The following is an 18,770-nucleotide window of genomic DNA, read 5'->3' as shown; positions in this document are numbered from 1 at the left end:
GGTAGAAGATGGACCAGTTGTCACCAGACGTGTTCAGTGTGGGGATGTTTGATGGTAGGCCTGTAGTCAAGGCAGCAATGGCGGAAGTCATTTGAGTATGAAGGATGGGATAGAGTAATTCTCGGGGCCGTATAACCTCTAAGAAAGTGACGCGCATTTGTAGCATCTAATAGAGTATGCTGTTAGCTATAACGTAGACCTCACACAGCATAGCGATAAGCAGAAACACGGTGAGGGTGCTCGACAGACCGTATTCAATATATATAGTCCATCCCGACATAAAGGGGTATCGAGCTTGGCCGGCGGGATATGACGGAGCTCCTGCTTGCTAATCCAACATTAGGCACGCCGGAAACACGAGGTGGGTATTTTTCGTGGCTCATTCTTTGTGGAAGGCTGCATTACCACTTAGCAACGTCACATGGCCACGCGGCATACACACCATCATGAGCTGCCTAGGTATCTTCAAATCCTTCTCTTTGCCCCAACATCCACCACGCTCTGGTTATGTTCAGTACCTCCTCTATCTCCGGCCATATCACCCTCCAATCTGCGGGGCTCATCGCTCTAGCCGACCTCTCCACTGTCGCATTGAGGATGGCTCTGACAGGAACGGCCTCATACCTCGACATCCTCGTCCTTGCACCAGGCATGCATCAGCAGCAATCCGCAGTCAAAATCAATGACAGCGAATTGCCAGACACCGCCTCAATGACAAATGGATACATCTTCCGAGTGGAGAATCCTGCTACCGTCAACTACCTACGGCACATTAGCCGTATTGGCCAACTCGTCACCGCTCATGTATCTCCAAAACTTCCCCGCGGGTTGAATCTATTCACGAACCGTTTCTTCAAGATCGACTTATCCCCCCACATCACCCCCGTTTTCGTCACTGGGATTCGCGCCACGCTGCTGTACCTAACCTGCCCGATACTCACTATCATTGTCTTCGCACTTCTAGTCGCTATCAGAGATTGGTGGGCATTTGGGGTTTTGGGAATGCTTGTGTTGGCTAGGTTTATAAATGTGGTCGTTATCAAGCGGAGAAGCAAGGAAGGATGGAAAGGCAAGAAAGAGCTGGGTGTCGAGGGCGATCTCCTCATACTTCTGAGTCAGGATCGCTGGATTCGTTTACAAGGATTAGTGGACGATCTCAAGGCGGTGACGGCAGGCCAATGGTTGCGGGGTGAGACTGCAGAAGAGGAATTTGCCGTAGGGTTCGCCACGCTGTTGGTCTATGCGTCCGCCGCGCTTGCGGGAAACGCATCGACGGTGGGAAGCCTGCACATCGCCTGCTTGCTGCTCTGCTCTGCTGGTCTATTGAGCTTGTGCAACCACTCGACATGGTGTTTGCAGATGTTTGGTCGTGTTATACGGAGGGAGGGAGAGCCGAAGGACTATGATCGGAGGTTGGACATGGTCGAAGATCTCATTTGTCAAACTGGGAAGGTCGACTGGGCCATTGCCATGGGGCTCATCAAACCTGCTGAAGCGGTAGCTGCTCCTGAGAAATCTCCATCCAAGTACCCAGATGAAAACCCAAGTGTCCCTGTGGATGGAAATGCTAGCCTGGATATCTCCCAGCCATAGTCCCTGAAGTATACTGGTCAATCTCTGTCGTATAGTATACATTCACAAAATTTCCGCAGAAAGACACTCAGACTCTGTATATGTTGAAGTAGCACACCCTCCATGTCGCTCTTACCTTACATAATCGTAGCTACCAATACTGGAGATCGAAAGTCAACGCTTACTAGCTTTTGACTTTTGACTCCAGACCTGGCTTTCTCCACTGCGCTACGCAACCTGCTCTCAACAGGTTATGGGCCCTGTGCCTTACTAAGCCAAGCAATTTTTTCATTCCCTCTCGCGAACCATTCACTAGATGTTGAAGTCTCACTCACTTTCCTAAGGGACATCACTATCCATTTGGAAGTTGCATCCACCCATCACGGGCCTCCACACACTCTCTAACCCCAACGGTCTTCTTTTTTTCTCACACCATGATGAATGACTCAGACATCGTCGACACCACCAAACGTGGTTTTCCCAACCTCCACGCTGGCAACTGGAACCACTTTGCACCTTCGTTTGAAGCCTACATGTGCATCAAGGGGCTATTTGGCCACTTCAATGGCACCAAGGAGCCACCAGAGCAAGCTGACCCCAGTGAACCCACAAAGCTCGAAAAGAAGGAGACAAAAGCTTACCTTCAAGCTCATTCATCTGCAGCAGGATACCTCTGGCTTTGCATTGATGAATCACAGAGCACTCATATCAGTCTTCTCATGGGTAAGCCCACAGCTATGTGGTTGAAACTGAAAGACATTCACCAACAGCAAAAACCAGGCACCCATTTCAATGCCTACAATGCCTTATTCAGCATCCGGAAGGATGATGAAGAGTCTCTCTCTACTCTCATTGGATGTGTCTCACAAGCTATACAAGACATCAAAGCACTCTGCTCTGAAAAGTTCACCATCAATCAACTTGACAAAGAGCTTCAATCCATGACTCTCATCTGTGCCCTCCCATCTGATTATGACAATTTTGTGTCATCAGTCCTTCTCCTCTATTCCCTCAGTCTCGACAAACTCATTGCTGCCTTCCACACCAAAGAGGTGCAGTGCCGCTCTCATGACACCACTTCAGCAACATTGTTCAAAGCAAGCACTGTCAGAGTCCAAGCCACTCATGTGGCACCATCTGATACCACCTGCAGCTGGTGCACCAACTCTGGACATACTGAGGAGGAGTGTTTCAGCAAAAAGAAAGCCAAGGAGCAAGCTATACAGCATGTCCAGAAATGTCAGAATACAAAATTGGACAAGAAGGTGGGAGAGGCAAAGACAGAGAAGTCAAACATTGTGGAAGAGACTGCCAGCCAAGCAAGTATTGATCTCTTGTCCTCAGCATCATCTAACTGGAATATGGACACAGATGCTTCATCTCACATGAGCCATCATCAAGACTGGTTTCATGTCTGGACACCATATGTGATTCTAATTCGGTTAGTGGACAGTTCAATCATCTATTCAGCAGGCATGGGGACAGTTGTGTTTGAGCCTAAAGAGAAGAATGGAGAGGTCTGTGAGGCTGTTGAGTTCCAGGATGTACTGAATATACCTGATCTTTGCAATAACTTGCTTTCACCCTTCCATCTTACACATCATAAGGGATATGAGATCAACATAGCTGAGTCATCTGTCCAGTTCTTTCAAGATAAAGTGCTTTGTTTCTCAGCCACTGTCAATGATAATAACATTGGATATCTTAATAGCACCACTCACACTACAAGGCCAGTAACCTCAAATACTGTGAGCATCTGTCCACTTGACCTGACTCTATGGCATCAATGAACCTGTCACAGAAGCATAAACATTGTCTGGGACATGTATGAGAATCAGCTTGTCTTAAATATGAAGATGAACAATATGCAATCCAATCCTGACCCAATTTGTGAACCCTGTCTTATGGGCAAGCACAAGCAACATAATATCCCTTGAGGGCCCTCACTCCTTCCAACATGCCCTCTCACAATTGTATTCTCTGATCTTAAGAGACTGATACCAGTTGCTACACCAGAAGGTCATCATTACTGGATCACTTTTATATGTGGTGCTCTGTGTTTTTGGGCCATTGCTTTGCTAAAGCACAAGAGTGAGGCTCTGGCTGAATTTAAACATTACAAAGCCTACTCTGAAAATTTTCATGGTCTGAAGATCTTAGAGGAGCAAGATGATGGTGGAGGAGAGTATATGAGTTGTGAATTTGATCAGTTATGCATAGAAGAAGGGATATCAAGATGCCATACTGAGCCTGATGAGCCTCATCAAAATGGAATTGCAGAACATGCAAATCATGATATTGCTGAAGGGGCTATTACTATACTCTATGAAGCCCACTTTTCTCCCTCCTTCTGGGGACTAGCAGTGCTTGCATTTGTATATATATGCAACTATTGCCCTATAGCACCACTTCCTAAAACAATACCATATACTGGCTGGCACAAGAAGAAACCTGATGTCTCTAACTTGCATGTCTTTAGCTGCTTAGCTTATGTCCATGTTAAAAAAAACAAGCGACAAGACCTTCAGCCACACACTACTAAATGCATATTCATTGGATATCCATCAGGCACAAAGGCATGAAAGTGCTGAAACCCTGTAACCAAGAAGTTTATCATATCAAGCCATGTTGTTTTTAATGAGTGAGTGTTCCCAGAAAATACAAAAACTCCTACCAACCCCTTTGGCAACCTATTTTCTTCACTCTCAAATCTGTCAGATTTTCCTATGCTGCCTGATCAAGAGGGAGATCTTAACAACAATGATCTTCCACCTTCAGAAAATCCTTCAGCACCAAACCTCTTATCTTCTCCAAGCCTATCACCTCCAGTATCATCCCTTCTTCACAATGTTATGACTCCTTCTGGCTCACCATTTGATGGATCTCTCTCAGACCTAACTCTATCACCATCACCACCATCTCCAACAGACCTAGGCAAACATGAATACAGAATACATGATGATGGCTTATATGATCCTGACCCTGGTTATGGTCATGAAATGTGCTGAAATATCAACAATGACAATCACATGAGAGATGCAGAGGATCAAGCACACACAGCCTTTATGGAAGATAAAATTATTCTTGAAGGCATAGCTTTCTCCAGCCAGACAATAGAGCATCTGACAATGGAGGAAGGACTGGAAGTTGCATTTGAAAGCATGACAGAAGCAGCTTACAAGGCATCCACATATGATGGTGAACCTAAATCCTTCTATGAAGCTATGAAATGTTCTCTAGAGAAAGCTGCAAGTTGGTATGAAGCTGCTATGCAAGAGATACAGGCACTCATTGAAAATAACATCTTTGAATTGGTGAAATGCCCTCCAAATCAAAAGGCAGTTGGGAGTTGCTGGGTATTCAAAGTGAAATGCAACACTGATAGATCAATTGAGCACTATAAAGCAAGGCTTGTTACAAAGGGATACTCACAATGACCTGGCTTTGATTACACTGAAACCTTCTCTCCAATACTAAAATGGGCTGCTCTATGAGCTGTCCTAGCACTTGGTGCCCTTGAGGATTTAGAGCTATAGAGTGTTGACATCTCATCAGCATTTATCAATGGTGAGCTGACAGAAGAGGTGTATATGGAGCAGCCAGAAGGTTTTGAGAAAAAAGGAAAGGAATGGGTTTGGCACCTCTTCAAGTCTCTATACAGACTAAAGCAAGCTGAAAGAGAATGGCACAAAAAGCTGCATGCAACATTGACCAATGCCATGGACTTTGAATGGGTAAAATGCAAGCATAGTGTCTGGGTTTACAAGAGGGACAGTGAGTGTATCATCATTCCAGTCTTTGTTGATGACATGACTATCACCACAAAGACACCAGACAGTGTTGCAAAGGTCATCAATGATCTCAAGAAGCACTTCAAGCTTCGAGACTTGAGTCTAACATCTTACCTCCTTGGTGTCAAGGTCAAGTATGATCGAGCCAACCAAACACACACTCTCTCTCAGCACCAATACATCCTAGATATTCTGCAACATGCAGGAATGACTGACTGCAACCCTGTTTTGACACCTTTGGATTCGAACATAAAACTTACAGCAGATCAGTCTCTCAAAACACCAGAGGAATATGAGACAATGTGGACAATCTCATATCTGAATGTGCTTGGCTCTGTGGCCTATCTCGCTATTGCTATCAGGCCCAATGTCACCTATCCTATGAGCATACTCTTGTGATTCAGCAAAAACCCTGGCACAGCCCACTGGGAAGCTTTCAAACAGCTATTATGCTATCTGAAGGGTATAGTTGACTATTATATTGTCTACTCTTCTGACTCTGAGTCAGATTCATCAGTCTTTGACTTCAAGACTTATTGTGATGCAGATCATGGGGGTGACAAATATAGTGGGCATTCTACAAGTGGCTTCATTGTCAAAATAGGTACTGGAGTCATTAGCCAGATGAGTCATCTTCAGGCATTTGTGACACTCTCAACAACAGAGGCAGAATATGTTTCAGCTATGTCTGCTGATCAGGAAATCCTTTGGCTTTGCAACTTGTTCACAGAGTTTGGCTATTCACTTACCAATGCCTCAGTCCTCTATATTGACAATGAGTCTGCTCTATCAGTTGCTTGAAACTCTGAATATCATAGCTGAGTTAAACACCTTGACCTTTGATTCTATTGGCTGCATGATGAGATTGAAAAAGGGTGCATCCATGTGGTCCACTTATGAACTGAAAATATGCCAGCCAATATCTTGACAAAGAGATTAGAAAGAGAGAAGCTCAGACATATGATTACCTTACTCAGACTTGTCTCAATACCTCCATAGACATGTTTGGTCGAGAGAGAGTGTTGAAGTAGCACACCCTTTATGTTGCTCTTACCTTATATAATTGTAGCTACTAATACTGAAGATCAAAAGTCAATGCTTACTAGCTTTTGACTTTTGACTCCAGACCTGGCTTTCTCCACTGCACTATACAACCTGCTCTCAACAGTATAACTAATAGTAATTCCAGCAATTATAGAGACAGGTGCTAAAAGTCTACATGTGACTGGAGTCCAGAAAGTGCTGATAACTGGAGTCGAGTTACAGTTTACATTAATGACAGTGACAATTCAGTGCTTATTATATGATATGCAGACAACTGCAGTATCTCCTGGACTGATAGAAGTGCTGCAATCCTGTCACTGAAAATTTAGAACATAATGAGGGCAAGAGCATATATCTGAGGTACTTTCCTTTTCAGTCAATCATCAATGTGTCTAACCTTAACATCCAGTTGGTGGTCATATGTAACAGTGCCTCTTTAACTTCAGAGTTCTGAATACATTTGTTAAAACTTGGTTTATGTGCATGTCAACCCTCAGAGGTTCAGGCCAAAATATGCAGTGTCTCTGAAACTGGAGAATAGCACTCCTTGCCTCTCTCTCCTTTGAAGATTTCATTTGATGGTGGCTGGTCATTATTCTTATGTGATGATCATTGCTGAGATGAGTGATTCCTGTACCCACATGTCAATTCTCATTATCACAGATTTCCAGTGAGGAGGTTTTTGACATATAAATGTATGAACAGCAAAGCACATACTGCCATCATAGCATGCAGCTTCCTGAACATACATGTTTCACATTTACAAGCTTCTGAACATAGGATGAATATATAGGGCATCAGTTTCATTTACATCTTCCATGTGGAGAATCCTGCTACTGTCAGATACCTACAAACTATTGGGTGCAGTCGGTCACCCTGTTTACTGCCCAGGTATCCTCCAATCCCCTCCCTCAATAACATGCTGTCCAGAAACAATTGCCTAATTAAGTCCTTTATAGTTGCTGAGATTCCCATGGCTCTGCTTTATCTCCTGTGTCCCATACTGACTATTGCTATGTTTGTGCTACTGGGCACTATTCAAGACTGGTGGGTATCTGGGATGCTATAAATGCCTGTGATAGCCAGGTTCATCAATGTGGTCATCATCAAGCAGAGAAACATGAAAGGATGGAAAGGTGCAAGAGAGAGAAGTGAGATGGGTGATCTCTTAATTCTTTTGAGGCCAAGATCACTGAGTGCTGTGGAGTGATCCTATCATCATTTGAGGCCCTGCTTTGATGCCCACTCAAAAAAAAATAGGTGCCAATAAGAGTGACTTGGACAATGTTGCTTATTTTTCCATGATTGTCTAGAGGATCATGAGCACTGCTTTTGAATGGTGGTAGCAATGATATATATCTATAATATCACCCCATCTTCCATCTTTGTAAATTGTTGTAATATATGAAAAGGTGTGACTTTGGCCTGAATGTGTTACTTACAGCTTTATCTACACCATTATCATGCATGCACTCTCATTTCTTTTCTTCCTCTCTTTCACTTCACGTTCCACTCATATTCAACAAATTCTGCATCTCCCATCACTATATCACACTCAAGGCTGCTGGACTCATTACTCTTGCTGATCTTTCCATTGTTGCAGTGAGAATGGCACTGATAGGAACAGCCTCCTCTCTTGATGTCCTCCTTCTTGCATCTGGCATGCACCAACAGTAATCTGTGGAAAAAGTCAATCACAGTGAATTTTCAATGACTGAGGTGATAACCAATAGATATGCCTTCTGTGTTGAGAACCCTGCCACTGTCAGCTGCCTGCAGTGCATTGGTCACATAGAACACCTTGTCAGCATCAGGGTGTTCATGAACCTGTTCTGCAATGCCTCTTTATCCTAGTACAACTGGCTCCTCCAATCCTTCTTCATCACTGGAGTCCTCATAACACTGCTCTACCTCCTCAGCCTGGTCCTTACTGTTATCATGCTTGCATTACTTGGCTCCATACAGGACTGATAGGGATTCTGGGTGCTTGGGATGCTGATAGCAGCCTGCATGATCAATATGATCATCATCAGGTGGAGGAGCAAGGACTCAAAGAAGTGGAAGGGTGCACCAGAGAAAGGGAAAGGAGATCTGCTCATTCTTCTGAGCCAGGACTGCTGGATGAGCTTGTGGGGGTTGTTGCATGATATCAAGATTGTGACAGTGGGTGAATGGTTGTGAGATCAAGGCACAGTCAAGAGTTTCTTTGTCATGCTTGCTATGCTGCTTGTGTATGCAGGCAGCTGTAGTGCTGGCCAGGAATGCATTGATGATGGAAAGCTTGCTTATCACTTGCCTCCTGCTCTGCTCCATCATGCTCTTGGGCTTGTGTAATTCCTGGATCAGATGTTTGTAGATGTATGATTGCATTGTGTGGAAGGAGAGGATATCAGAGAGATTTAAGAGGAGGTTGGATATGGTTGAGGATTTGATTCTGGTGAGTGGGAAAAGTGAGTGGGCATTTAAGATAGGCCTGAAGAGGTATGTTAAGCTAAAGACTTCTGTTGGGTTTGACTCTGAGTCCTGCCTGTTAAGTCCTAGGCATAGTATTAATGACTAGAAGTGCTAATTCAGATACCTTTACTCTATATCACTCTATTTTTTTTTTGCATGGTGTAGCATCAATTCCTCCAATGCATGTGAAAGATATATTATAACATATATATTGAAAACAGAGTTTTACACACTGAGAGTCAGAATTAGATGATTGCCAGTTATATTAATATATATCACTGCTTGGGTCTGCTTAATACCTCCCAAAATATTGTGACCTTTGAATGTGTTCCACAAAACAGAGTCTGAAAAAATATGCTAGCATGGTTGTGGTTCTTCTACTGTTTTAACAAAGAAAGAGAGATTTCTATTGTTTGAAAATATAATCAGTTTTTCATGCTGCTTTTTCAAGGACAAAAAGGCATTGTTGATTTTAGGATATCCTCTTTGCTTTTGAAAGGCCACACAGAGAAAGTCACAACATTTTTAGGTCTTCTTTTTTGGAATTGAAAACATACCAGCCTCTGTTGCATATAGAAAGAACAATAGTATGATTGGAACCTGTCAGAAAATGAAGCATAAGCATAAAATCTTCAGGCACTAATGAGTTACCATCAAACAAAATCTTGCCCACTTTATACAACCATGCTACCAGGGCATTCTCAAAATCTGAACCTATAGAATCATAGCTCCATATGTTGGCCTTGAAAGGATCATTGATCCTCTATAAGGTTGAGAAATACTCTGTAGGGTCAGACAGGTGACAGCATGTGGCATATCCTCTTTCAATGCTGATAGTGAAAATATGACTTTTGGGTAGATGTAAAATCAACAACTTAAGGCAGCACTTTAAACAAGCTCAAAAAAATAATACCCCTCTCATCATGCAGACTTTGTAGTGATTTTCAATATCCTGAGGGAATAGTTTACTGGAAAATTGGAGGGTGGATGGGGGGAGAAATGAACTGTGGGCTCCAACTATAGAGTGAAATCATCAAAATAAAGATGAAGATTGTATTCAAGAGTCAAGATATTTTTTCAATTGGTGGATATTTTTTCACCTTGAATCTTCCAGAGGATGTTTGAGAATCTAAGGCATTTTATAATGGTCCATGTGTTTACAGCATAGTCTTTCTTGAGACAGGAGTAAGTTTAACAAAATAACAGAACAGAATAAAAATATCTTGATTGAGTCTCATTAATACAGATATTCATGATGTAGGCATACTGGGCTTAGTGTTACTATCTCTTCTGATAACTGTGCTTCCAGTTTGTCATACTCAAAGTATGACTTCTTATCCATAGTGCCAGACAAGACCCATTGATAATTAGATCATGAGCCAAGGCTTGAGAAGGTTATTATATCTGGTTAACTCACATATCCCTTTCTGAGCTTAAGATCAAGGTAAAATGCATGCTTTTCTTCATCTCTTGGGTGGTTGGATGGATAAGGCTTCTGTTGAGTTTGACTCAGAGGCTCAAAAGTGTCAGCCCTGTGAACAAGAACTGTTTCTGTGGCTTGTATTTTCTTGATGAGGAATTTTGATTTTGATTCTATATAGTCATCAAAAGAATATATTATCCTTTCATATAACTAGCAACAAACACTCAGTGATCAATATAGGCATAGTGTCATTGGGAAGATGATGAATTGGTGTCTCATTTTATTTATACTGCAAGATTGCAACTCAGTATCAAAAGCAATTGTTAGAGAATATTCATGTATATATCCATACTATTACCCTTTTGATCATCACCCACTCTTTTTGATTATCACTTATTCTTACTTGCTCTATATATACACCTCCTGTCATTGTCTATATATCTCAATCATTTCACTTATATTGTGCCCAACTGAGATTGTGACTTACAGTTGACTATCTCACAATGCATACAGTTGAGAGACACCAAAACTATATGCATTTATAGATTTATGCAGAACCAAAATAGCATGTGGTGTGACATATGACTTATGTGACAACATCATTATTGCCTCAAATGCTCTCAGTGGCTTTTGGATCAGCTTTCCATGCATCTCCTTAAATAATACTCCTCTCAACTTCCTCAGCTGTGATACTAATCCACTCCAGTCATCTTGTGAAACACAAAATGCCTTCAGCTTTTGAATAAGCTCAAATCCTTCTCTTATAGTTATTAAGATCTGTTCTTTCTCACTCTCCTCTTCCTTCTCTTCCTCCTCATCATCAATGATAGTTATTTTCCTATTTTCTACTGCAATATCATGCTTGATAGCAGCAACAATCTCCTCATCTGTTGGTATTATCTCAAGACCTTCAGTATACTCTTCTGCAATAGGGTTAACCATCTCTTTAATAGTTGGAATGAAACCAAACATGTGATTTTGTTGTTTCAATTTGACAAGGTGGTTCTTCAACATTATCTCTGCTGTCTGGAGTTGTTGAATGGGAGCAATTTGGGTGGAAGGTGTGTTCATTTTTGACTGTGATAAAGGAGCCAACTGATTGACTGCCTCCAGTGCTTTACCAACATTGTTCTCTGCATTCATAACAGCCATAAGAGCAGGATACCAGTCAGCATCAGCATATTGGTTTCCAAGCAGATCCTGCAATGCCTGTTTGATCCCTGGAAGCATGTATTTGTCTGTTGAGGCAAAGTCATGAACAAGATTCCATGCAGACTTGAGGAGTGAGGTGTCTTGGAAATCATTGGATGATGTGGTGGACTGTGACTCAGATGCATTGTCAGGCATTATATCAGTGTGTTTCTAGCAGTTTGCTATCATTTTACTGCTGACATTTGCCCAAGCATCATGAGCAATAGTTATAGCTTCAAGAAGATCAAGCTTGAAGATCTCAGACTCTCCAAGATCATCAAGATCAAGTGCATGGATACACATGGCATTCTGATAATATGCCTTGAAGCAGTAGATAATATCAGCATCTAGCAGCTGGACATATGGAGTCATGTTGGGCTTGAAGAACTCCAGCTTTGTGTTATAGAATGTATAAGTGATAGAATGCTCTCAAAAGTTGTTCAAGATCAGCAGAACCTGTCACATCTCCCTCTTCATCTTTAAATCAAACATCTTCACTCACTCTGTAAATATTTCACTCATCATCTAGGTCTTCTTATTATTCTGATAATAGAATCCCATTGCTGTTAGACTCTTTTTTTTGAAACACTGTAGTTGTTTTGACTTTCCAATAAAAACAACTGGCATCTGCTCACTCCTATCTGCATTCATAGCAAAACACATGATGATGTAGAACTTGTCCTGTTTCTGTCCACTCATAGGACCAGATACCAAGGTATGATCTGGGATGGCAAAGATGATAAGACTAGATTCATCAATATTCCATCTGTCCTGCATTGCATATTTCACCATAATGCTGTAAAGATGCATACATTCTTTTTCTACTGCCACTATATTCACTGAGCCTGCTTCTCTATGCCACTGAACCTCCTGAATCTTCCATGTCTTGCAGAATGATCTCAACCATCCCTCTTCTTTCAAACACTGATTCTCTAGAATATCCATCAGATTTTTAATCAGATTTTGCTTTTTTATCAGTATTGCACTGGTCACAGTCTCATCTCAGAGCTGTATGTTCTGATACCAGGATGCAACAGCATGCTTCACATTAGGTTGGGTGACAATGTGAGACTTTTTGGATGATAGTGCATTAGAGTTCTCATTTGCATGCTGTTCAATTTTTATATAAGATATCAGTTTCCATGAAAGAGTAGGTTGAGTAAAGAGCAGTGCATCTTCCTTTCAGTTTGAAAAATATGCCACAATGTCAGCATGTCAATGAGAAGGATGATCATCAACATGTTTGAATACTATGAGTCAGTCTCTTGTTGTGAGGTGTGGGTGGGAGATCTGCTTTGGAGGCTGAGCAGATGATGTGTATATTGGGACTTTCTCCTTCTGTTTTGTGCATTCATATAGATTTCCAGATTTAGCATGTGGTTTTTGTGTTGGTTCAGGAGGCATGTTTATAGAGATATAAGCTGTGCTGCTTTACAATAATTTTTTCTGTGTTTGTTATAGTCTATACAAATAAATTATGTTTTTTATTGTTCTAATATATGCATAATGTTATATCAGCTTACTATAATTTTGGATCTGACAATGCATATTCCTAACTAAAATCATATGCATTACACAATATGCATTTCTAGCTTATTTTTTTGCTCCTCAACTGTGTTTCAGCCCAATCCATATGCAAAGTCAGAATTATGCATTTCAACATCATGCATTATGAGATAGTCAACTGTATATACTTACACCTCCTGTCATTTTCTGATCACATATATAGTCCAGCCATTCCTATCTGTATGCCTCAGTTGCTTCACCCACATTATGCCTGACTGAGGTATATATATCCCTACTGTGCTTATGACTATGATACTTACACTTGTTTATAGATACTCATATATTCTTCTGTCAATAAGATTCTCTTTCTCTGTCTTCTCTGCTCACACATTTATATTATCCTGCATGTTGCAGTCTTTAGGAATACTGATATCTGCAATGTAGAGATCCTGTCACTCCTTTACAAAGAATGATGTATAATTGACTTGATGATAGGTTGCACACCTTTATACTCTTGTGAATCTGACATCAGGAAGAAATACTCAAATTTTTATTAATGATACCAACTGCATCCAGATCACTGGGCCCTGTAAATGTCTCTTTTCAGTGGTGGCCAACCTTCTAAATAATATCTTCAACAAAAGCTTATAAAAAGATAAAAGAAAAACATACTATTGAATTATGGTGTCTCTCTATTGTGTTCTCTGCTATGCTAATCATATCTTTCTTTGTTGTTGAATATTTTCAAGACATGCAGAAATACAGTCTCTTCATAGTAAGTGTACCAATATACCACACATGCTTCTCAGTTTGCCTATGCCAGAGTAGATACAAACAAGTGAGATTCTAAGAGAGCATAATGACTGTCTTCAGAAGGGCTTTAGGGCCTTGAGTAGGAATTTGCTGTTGGTATATTTGATGTCTGTGATGGTGGATGAAAGGATTCTGCATTATTCTGAGAAAGGATCAGCCAGAGTTACAAAAACAGCCTTGAGCTATCTTGCACTTTTGTTCCAGGGGCTATAAACAAAACATATCATGCCAAGATCTTGAAGGTTCTAGTATATCTGAAATACTGACAGTGAGGACTTGCATGAATGAGATGATACAAGAAAATGGGAGAAGACATAGTGGTAGTGAAAGAAGAAAGAAGAAGTTCAGGATTTGGCATTTTTTGCTGCCTTCAGAGTCATCCATTTGAACCACATTCAAGTCTATATCACTTTCTCACATTCCTTGTAACCTCCAATACACTACATCTCAGTCTGTGAGCAAATAGAAATTCTTTACTGCTCATTTTATAATCTGACCTCCAGCAAAAAATATTTATAGAGAAAGGCAGCTTGTGATTTCACTATTTCCTTCATAATGATACTACATATCTGGCACAGCTGTAGATGGTATGATAAAAAAATACTGACATCAGATATCAGCAAAGATTCTGAATTTGAATTCTCAGAGTCTCTTTCTTGATAACATTCTCCAAATGCTCAGAATTAACTTCCTAATGCAATGATGAGATGCTAATAGTGATATACTGAGGATGAGTTACATCCTAGAGTTTATATTTTTTTTCTCTCTAATGCTGCTGTATGACTAAAAGATAAGTAGGTAAATAGATAGATATGTAATATTATATGGTAGTGTCTACAGTAGCATTGTGTGTTGTGAGCATACAACAAGACTAAGACTCTAAGAGGCCACAATCTGTCAAAGAAGATAAGACTTGACACTCTTCTTTATGATCTCCAGCCTCTCCAGCCTCACAATCTCATTCCAGTCAGTCATTCTAAACACCAACAGTTTCTCAAACCTCTGCTCTGGCAGTAGTCAGCCAACAACCCAATATTGCATGGCATCATTGGACTTCAATAGCTCACTATAGCTATCAAGCAGTGCATATATGTCTTCAAGTATTGGATACTGGTGGATGGCAATGATTGTGAACATATGTGTCAATCTATATGCATCTTTGACAATCAACTCTCTGTGTTGATCACTCCCTTCTGTGCATCCTGCAGACAATCTCTGTACAAATGCCTTTCCAATACAGAATTCATTGTACCAGTCAACATCTGCCTTGTCATTACAGTTGAGCTCCACCAAAGACCTGCTATCTGCTAGTAGATGCTGTGTCATGACTTGGTCTCAGAATGATCTTCATTTCTTGCTTGCATTTTCCAGTTCAGAATAAAGGAAAAACAGGCCATATTGTTGCCATGCATTCATTGTATTTGTAAGGTCATTTCATGCATTCTCAGGCAGCTGATTCTCATCATATGCTAGTAACTCATTGAACAGTAGACAAAATGCTAGGCCTGCAACTTTTTCTACTATGTTGGTCAACACCTGCTTCTGCATGCTTGCCAGTGAGCCAAACAGATCTCATTCACTGTTCAGCAACTCCAGCTATTCATGAAACTTTGCTAGTATCTTCTCATCATCATAGTTTCCTCCATCTATCAGCTTGATATACAGTGGGCCATTGGATGTATATCCCTCAATGATCTTCTTATGGCTAATTTTCTTCAGTGTCTATGCATGTTGATGCTATTGAGGACTGGCCAAATGGCTGGGTTTTACAGTTATCTGCTTATCCATTCTATCTAGGTGAATCTGTACAGATTCCTGAATCATATGTGGATACTGACATCACTCCTGCTCAAAGGACCTTAGATACAAGTGAAAGCCCTTTAGCATCTCTCCCTTGGAGCTGTTCTTCTTTTATATTTGCTTGACATAGTGCAGTGGTCCATCAGGTGTATCTCTGGCTATGATCCTATCAGAGTCTCCAATGTCCTGTAGCATCTGTGCATGCTTAAACTAATACTGATCATACTGTAAATTGCCTGCCTTCAAGCTCAGAGGGTGCCCTAGCCTGCTCAGATAGATTACCACCTTTGGTCTTGCTTGGATCTTGTTATACATGCATCTGAGCATGGGCATGTCCAACTTCCACTCTTCCACATGCAGATCATCTCTTGGCTCATCCTCCTGTCTCAAACAGAGGATATCCAACCACATGTATTCTGCTTCCAGATTCAGCATTTTGATCCAGATGAGGTCAAGGCTGGTGTCTTTTAAGATCAGTACAGGCCATTTCTTTCTATTGATGGCCATTTAAACTTTAATGTGATCCTTTATATCTATCCATATATATGATATTGGCCAAGATCAGTTGTTAATATTCTCTCTGATACTCCACTATAGTACCACCTGATTAGCACACAGATTCCAGACACATCAAGGAGGCAATCACACATTGATGATCCAGTTTTCTACAAGTGCTCCTCATCACTCCTTCTGATCCTAATCTTCACTTCTACATAATCTGTCTTAGATGGTCCACTCATGCAGCTGCTCAGGATAAACATCATTCTCTCATATCTAACAGAGGTGGCCATATGCAGTGCCAAAGTCATAGTCACTCTTGATGCAGTCTTCAAGAATGAAAGAGAGGGTCAGTATGTTCAGAGTGTTGATGTGCTTGGTGACAGCTAAGTGACTAAGAGAAGTGAATGAGGAATGAACTCTCAAACACTAACACCTAACCACTCAATACACAATCACCAAATACAGTTGAGGTCGGTTGTTTTGAGTATGATAGAAGCACTCTTGCAGTCTTAAGTAAAATCAAAGAAACAGTCAATAAAGACAGTTATTTAACTCTATCTTGCTTTCAAAGATGCAATACTCATGAGAGTAGTTTATAGCAATGTTTAAGTATAATTAAGACTTAGAATCAATGCTAAATTATGCTCCAAACCAACTTAGAATATTCCAAAACCCAAATACTAAGTCTATCAAGCACTTAGGCTTGACTAGCTGCACTCTTGGCTGGCTAGCAGTCCTCAAAACCGAAGAACTTGTATTCTGATGCCAAAACCCTTCTAGTTTGGAACCCAAATTAATCCAAAACCCAAAATATATTATTATTCCAATCTAATCCTCTCTCTAAGTGACAAAGCAACTTAAATAAATCACTAAGTTGAAGCAGAACTCAAAATCCATTGTCCCAGGGACTAGCTACAGTGGGCTAGAAGGCCTGAATGCGGGGGTGGGTCACTTGCTTACTATTTCCCCCCCATTCCCTTCTTTTATACACCAACAACAGGTACAGAATCTATAAATAAAGCATTCAAAATAATATTTCTCCTGTTTAAAGCAGAATCATGCCATTATTCCAGAATGGCGGCACTCCTGGACTCCCCTAGGCTTGCCCAGACCCGCCTGGCCACCGCACAGCCTTATTTTAAGCCTACAGTGCCTGTGGGTACCTAACTCCTTTCTGTCTACTCAAAGTTTTAATCCTCTGAGTTATTCTTAGTAGCTTGATCGATCAGGCCTGATCAGGCCCAGTCAACCGGTCCTATCCACTCTATTCCTCTCAATTCTAAGTCCCTTAGGTCACCTGATACCTAGAAAATTTGGACTTAGGTATTTGAGTCAAAACTCACAGTGCTAGCCACAGATCATTGGGTCTCACTTCTTACTGCTTCTGGATGATGCTATCTCTACTCAATACTCCACAACTGGCTATGGTATTATACCTCTAGCTGTCTTAGAATATACTTGTCTTAGTGGCATGTAGAATTGGCCCCATTTGAGGTACCATTTCTAAGTCCAACTTGGACTTAGTATTTTCCAAGGTGTGGTGCTGAACTTTTCTAAGTTCAAACCTGACTTAGGATTTTTATCCTTAGGCCATGTTATTTTACAAAGTCCCTTTTGGACTTAGTATTGGTGACTAGCATGACTATCAGCTTGGAGCCTCAGCCATAGTCCTCTACTGGCTAATGATTCTCAGTTACTAGCATATTCTAGTGTGTTATGCAGAATTTGCAAATTATAGGGCTGGACATGTAGCCTGCATATCAGTGTATGATGTTCCAAGTGTGGCATTCAGTTCATCTAAGATGCTCTGAACACTGAGAGTAGTGCAGGGTGTGTCAGCAAGGGAGGATGGTATAGCAGGTTTTGTCTCAGTGTAAGCCTATTGCAATGGAACTTTGATTGACTATTTGTCTTGGCCTGCCTCAGTATAAGAAGTGAGAAAGGTTCCATAACACTGCAGAAGTACAGAAATATGTGTTATAAACTTGTGTTCAGTTCAGTTAATTTACTTACCCTTGACATTCTTGCTAGCAAGTGAAATTCATAATCATCAGGACTGGAGAATGCATCACTATTATGCACAATATCACTGGCTGGATGGTTATTAATCATGGCTGTAGCAGACTCCACAATTGATGATTTGAAGAGTCATTCTGAATAGAAGCTGAAGAATGACTATGGGATATCCTGCATGATAGGATCATCATCTTCAGTAGAACATGTTGCTGGTGTAGTATTATCTCTTGGGACTCAGATAGTATGTTTGTGGTCTGATTTTTGTCAAGCTCAGATGCTTCATCAGGAGATGAGTCTGCAATTATCAGAGCAGTCAAAAAGACAGAGCACATATGATTCTAAATTGAAACCACAAAGCTGCATAGCAATTGGTGTAATAATTTGGACAGCACTAACATAGTCAAGATGAGTACTTAAAACAAAATGGACTAACAATATTTACTATTTCCCATTTTCCAGGCTCAGATGAATATGCAGTCAAGAGAGTGTAAAACCAAGGCATATTTGCATTGAGGCAGGTCAGTGTTGCAACTCACAGGTTGATTTCTACATGTTGCTATGAAGTCTTCATGCAAACAATGTTGTAGATGCCAGTGAATCAATGTCATTCTTTGTGATCCATGCTTTGGGAATATGAAAATCTGCAAAACATGCAAGTA

At 40.9% G+C, this 18,770-nt stretch overlaps 3 protein-coding genes across 3 annotated transcripts; 1 reads left to right on the top strand and 2 right to left on the bottom strand.

Moving 5' to 3' along the window:
- The first annotated feature begins 395 nt into the window (after window positions 1-395).
- On the top strand, window positions 396-1,815 carry BT62DRAFT_936536 (uncharacterized protein). The gene has a single exon (XM_043187144.1). The coding sequence runs from the start codon at window positions 508-510 to the stop codon at window positions 1,591-1,593; it is 1,086 nt and encodes a 361-aa protein (XP_043035404.1). The 5' UTR covers window positions 396-507; the 3' UTR covers window positions 1,594-1,815.
- Window positions 1,816-7,980: 6,165 nt separating this feature from the next.
- On the bottom strand, window positions 7,981-8,879 carry BT62DRAFT_1041594 (uncharacterized protein; the record flags this gene model as incomplete). The annotated part of the gene is made up of 4 exons (XM_043178434.1): window positions 7,981-8,085; window positions 8,265-8,337; window positions 8,359-8,413; window positions 8,600-8,879. Coding segments are annotated over 4 exons (513 nt in total), but the record flags the coding sequence as incomplete, so codon positions are not given.
- Window positions 8,880-15,804: 6,925 nt separating this feature from the next.
- On the bottom strand, window positions 15,805-16,101 carry BT62DRAFT_1041588 (uncharacterized protein; the record flags this gene model as incomplete). Its single annotated transcript, XM_043178433.1, has 1 exon — window positions 15,805-16,101. The coding sequence occupies one exon, from the start codon at window positions 16,099-16,101 to the stop codon at window positions 15,805-15,807; it is 297 nt and encodes a 98-aa protein (XP_043035402.1).
- Window positions 16,102-18,770: the final 2,669 nt, after the last annotated feature.

Source organism: Guyanagaster necrorhizus, assembly GCF_019112545.1.
Source record: "Guyanagaster necrorhizus MCA 3950 unplaced genomic scaffold BT62scaffold_33, whole genome shotgun sequence".
NCBI classification, from domain to species: domain Eukaryota; kingdom Fungi; phylum Basidiomycota; class Agaricomycetes; order Agaricales; family Physalacriaceae; genus Guyanagaster; species Guyanagaster necrorhizus.
This window is presented reverse-complemented; position numbering and strand designations above follow the sequence as displayed.

Coding starts and splice junctions, on each gene's coding strand:
- BT62DRAFT_936536 (XM_043187144.1), top strand. CDS start 508: ATGTTCAGTACCTCCTCTATCTCCGGCCATATCACCCTCCAATCTGCG.